The following is a 4,162-nucleotide window of genomic DNA, read 5'->3' as shown; positions in this document are numbered from 1 at the left end:
TTACTTGCACATGTCACAAGGTATATTCTCATCATTCACCAATAAGGAGTAAGAGAGTTTTCACATTAATTATCCAAATCAGGTCATAATTTGCATTATTGGTATCTGTTGATGTTCCTCCTGCCACATATTAAATAGATTACATGTATAAGAGTACTATTATATAAAACACTGTAATTATAGAATTTCCTCCTTTATTATGCAAATTAATTCCTCATTTGCATAATTTGCAGTTAATCATGTACATGTCTTTCTCAACTGAAAGTGACCTGCAATAAGTCTCCAGAACAAGCTGCTAGGGGGACCAAACTCACGCCACTTATTCCATACAAAAAAGCTATCTGTCACCAAAAAGTCAAGACCATCACATTTTTAGGACAAAAGATACAAAAACCGTAAGTTCTGCTGCAGTACCAAGGTCATCCGCCAGAAGGCCCATATTTGACCTTGACATTCGTCTTCCTAAGAGTTACCAATGTACTAAATATCATCACAATCCATAAAGTAGTTATGAAGTTATGCTGACTACAAATGTGCGGAAACACAAACACACACACACACACACACACACACACAAACAAACAAACAGACGCGCCAAAAACAATACCTTCATTTTCATGGAGGTAAAACGCCCAGTCTAAATAAGGTTAATGATATTTTATGGGCAGAGAATGTCTTAAATGACATAGTTCCTGCCATTTTTTTCTTCGGGTTTTCAGTTACATACACAAAACTGACACAGAAGTTAAATTATTAAAACGAAGCAGGTTTACAGAATTTCCTTATCAATGATGCCACTTCAAAAGAATTGAATAACATATTTTAACAAGTATATCTTTAGACAGTATAAAAATAGAAGGTATCGTTGTTTACTTAGTTTTGACATTAATAATCCGGTACCACCAAATTGCAATTTGGATAAATTACAGCAAGTGAAACATATCATATCGCCGTGTAGAACCTACTGTCACCAAGTACAGTAGGGACATTGTTATTATTAGTTTGCTTTAAAAATGTTTAGAGTTCAAGGGTTAGGTGTAACAAGTCGGTAATTGTAATGTAGCCAGCTGCCCCTGTACCTCGTACCAGCGAAGCTGGTGTTACGCCGCATGACAGAAATCGTCAAACATGATTCCGATAAAAAAAGCTGACTATTGTGCCCAGTTTGACTCAGTTAACTAACATAAAATTTTATAAATCTTCTCTCAACAGACCGTGGTGGATGGAAACACCGAGAAACATTTGGCAATCACTTTGAAAAACCGGATGACCCTCCTGACAAACATCTTTGGCTGTTTAATATCCGCAACGACCCTCAGGAGAGAACAGATCTTTCTACAAGGTACCCGGATGTGGTTCAAGCTCTTCTGGAGAAGCTTAAGACCTACAGTATGACAGCCGTTCCCCCACTTTGGCCCCCACGTGACCCAAGGTCAAATCCTGCCTTACACGGAGATATTTTTGGACCATGGCTTTAACCGTAACCCTGAAACGTTATGGGGGTTGAATTTCCTGAAGAAAACTCTTTCCTAAATAACTGCTATTAAATTGGAGACTATATAAATGGGAGACACGGCCACCAGAATGACAGGGATAGCTAATGAACGTCTGACCAGTGGTTGGTAACTTTTAATCCTTTTAAAACTGAACTTATGACATTCTCTTTGAAAAAGATCTAGTCTATCACCCGCCATTAGTGTGTAGAGGTGTTAAGCTGGAAGAAGTTGACTCTCACAAGCACTTGGGATTACACCTGAAACGTGACTTGTCTTGGTCATATCACGTGTCAGTTCTGATTACCAAGGCAATAAAACGTATCAATCTTTTAAAGAGAATATCGTACTTTGTCCCCCGTGGAACATTGGAAACATTGTATAGTACTATGATTCGTCCATTACTTAAATGTGCTGATATTGTATGGTGTAGTCTTTCTGGCAAAGACTTTGATCTACTTGAGTCTGTACAAATGTCAGCGGCACGGGTGTTTACTGGAGCCATGAGAGGCACTAAACACCAGAGCGTCTTAGCCGAGGTTGGATGGGATACTTTGACTGACAAAAGGATAAAAACATAAACTGATACAAGTTTGGAAAATTTTAAATGGTCTTGCACCATAGTATTCATTCATTCATTCATTTACAAGATCTTATTCCATCACGTATTCGTGATTCTGTGCCATATAACCTTCGCGCCAACCAGAATTTCTCCCCTATTGCTTGTAGAACTGAAAAGTATAAAAAGTCATTCATACCCTCAACTATTTATATATGGAATGATCTACCCCCCAATATCCAAGCCTCTCTCACAATTAATTGCTTTAAAAATGAGTTGGATTCACTTCCACTTCTCTAATGGCCAAAGACACTCCGCTGTTCATCACACAAGGCTCCGTCTTAATTTCAGTCAGTTAAACTACCATATATTTCAACATTATTGTATTGACTACCCTACATGTAAATGTGGCTATCATAGCGAAACAACTGAACATTACCTCCTACATTGTAAACTGTATTCCAGTCAAAGAAGTACTCTGTTATCATCTCTCTCAAACATAGTAGAGCTACAGCATCTCAATGACAGTTCCCTATGTTCCTTACTACTTCGAAGGTCCACATCACTCTCCCACCTACAAAACTGTTATGTTTTCGATATAGTTTAAAACTTCATTTTTTTAATGGTGTCGCTTAATGCAAAGCCAAATATTTTAGTGTAGTGAGTAATGTAGTTATGTCAGGAGATGCTAAAATATGTGGTCTAAAATATGTAGGCAATCTTTTGGGGCACCAGCCCAGAGATGCGAGCAATACTCCATGCAAGGGCGGATGGTGGATTTGTACAGATACAAAATACTTGCATGAGTGAGGTAGTTTCTGGCTCGAAGCAGTGAGCCTACTTTCATAGCTGCTGATTTGGGTATGGATTCGATGTAGTATCTCCAGGACAAATCCTTAAAGAGAAAAAGACCTAGGAGACGGAGACTCTCCGGCAACTCGTTGCCATTCATGGATATAGGTGGAAGAAAAGGTTCCCGGTATCTGTTAATGGAGAGGAGTTTTTTTTTTCCTTTTTAGCGTTGAAATTGACTAACCAATTTACTGTATCGCTAGATTCTCGTAATTGATAGATCACCAATTTGTCTTGTTTGTATTTATCTCCTTATCCACTTTGTAATTATGCATGTATCTCGTCAATGTGTTTTTTTTACTCGTTGTATGTTTTGAGTAGAAGGTGTTATATAAGCAACGTTTGCTTCCTGCCTAATACTCAATAAACATATGTGAATAAATAAAACCTCCCCATATATGCATTATTTGTACGGCATTTTTGTACATCCAGTGTAGGAATACTATGTAACTTTGCGCAATTAGACAAAGTCGAAGAGGTACAATGGAAAGCAGTTCGGACAATACTTGGAAGGCGTCGTACAAGCTATGCACAAATCTGGCAAAAAGACTGAAAACGCTGTTTTTTTTCAGACCAAAGAAACAGTAATTTAAATAAGATCAAAAGAATCAGAATCTCATGGCAGCAACAAAGGAAATAAAGACAACTTCCTTCCCAATAATCTTCCCAATATGTTTGATAACTTCCTAAACCCCAATTCACTTGTACATAGCTATAACACCAGGCGAAGCCACCAACTACATATTCCTCTTTTTTCGCACTTTAACAGTACAGTCCTTAGTAAATACAAATGTGTCATAATAAGGAACAGTCTCCATTCAAATATCCAATCAATACCATCAATTCTGTCATTTAAGAGTAAGCTGAAAACATATGTCATCATTCATCCCAGTTCCCCATAGTACATACAGACCGCTTACTCTCATTATCTACCTGAAATACATTTTTCACCAAATCTTATTGTTCAATATTTTATTCGTTTGTAATATTACTATTAAATTGTGCTGTGTTTACTTACTGGTATTTCTCATATGTTCTCTATTTAGCCTTATCATTGTTATTATTATTATTATGCTTGTAATTGAATTGAATTTTTGACGGTTTTATAAAAAACATATGACGTCATAGTGACGTCATAATTACGCAAAATTCTTGTTATCAACTAATTCTATTACTACACCATTCTCTGAAAATTTGTCGGCCCTACGATAGGTGGTTGTTGAGTTACACGGGGCGGTCTGAGCATGCCCCCCCCCCC

The 4,162-nt window shown here is 37.4% G+C and overlaps 1 protein-coding gene across 1 annotated transcript in view; it reads left to right on the top strand.

Annotated features, from left to right (window-relative positions):
* Positions 1-4,162, top strand: part of LOC109470497 (arylsulfatase B-like) — a 25,430-nt gene that overhangs the window by 18,241 nt on the left and 3,027 nt on the right. The window contains exon 9 of the mRNA XM_019769458.1: positions 1,213-1,342. Within this exon, the coding sequence (XP_019625017.1) occupies positions 1,213-1,342 (130 nt within the window). The remainder of the gene's footprint in view (positions 1-1,212; positions 1,343-4,162) is intronic.

This window comes from Branchiostoma belcheri, unplaced genomic scaffold (genome assembly GCF_001625305.1).
Source record: "Branchiostoma belcheri isolate BF01 breed outbred unplaced genomic scaffold, Haploidv18h27 scaffold227, whole genome shotgun sequence".
Classification (NCBI taxonomy): domain Eukaryota; kingdom Metazoa; phylum Chordata; class Leptocardii; order Amphioxiformes; family Branchiostomatidae; genus Branchiostoma; species Branchiostoma belcheri.
The sequence above is the reverse complement of the archived record's forward strand: the minus strand, read 5'-3'. Positions and strand labels throughout refer to the sequence as shown.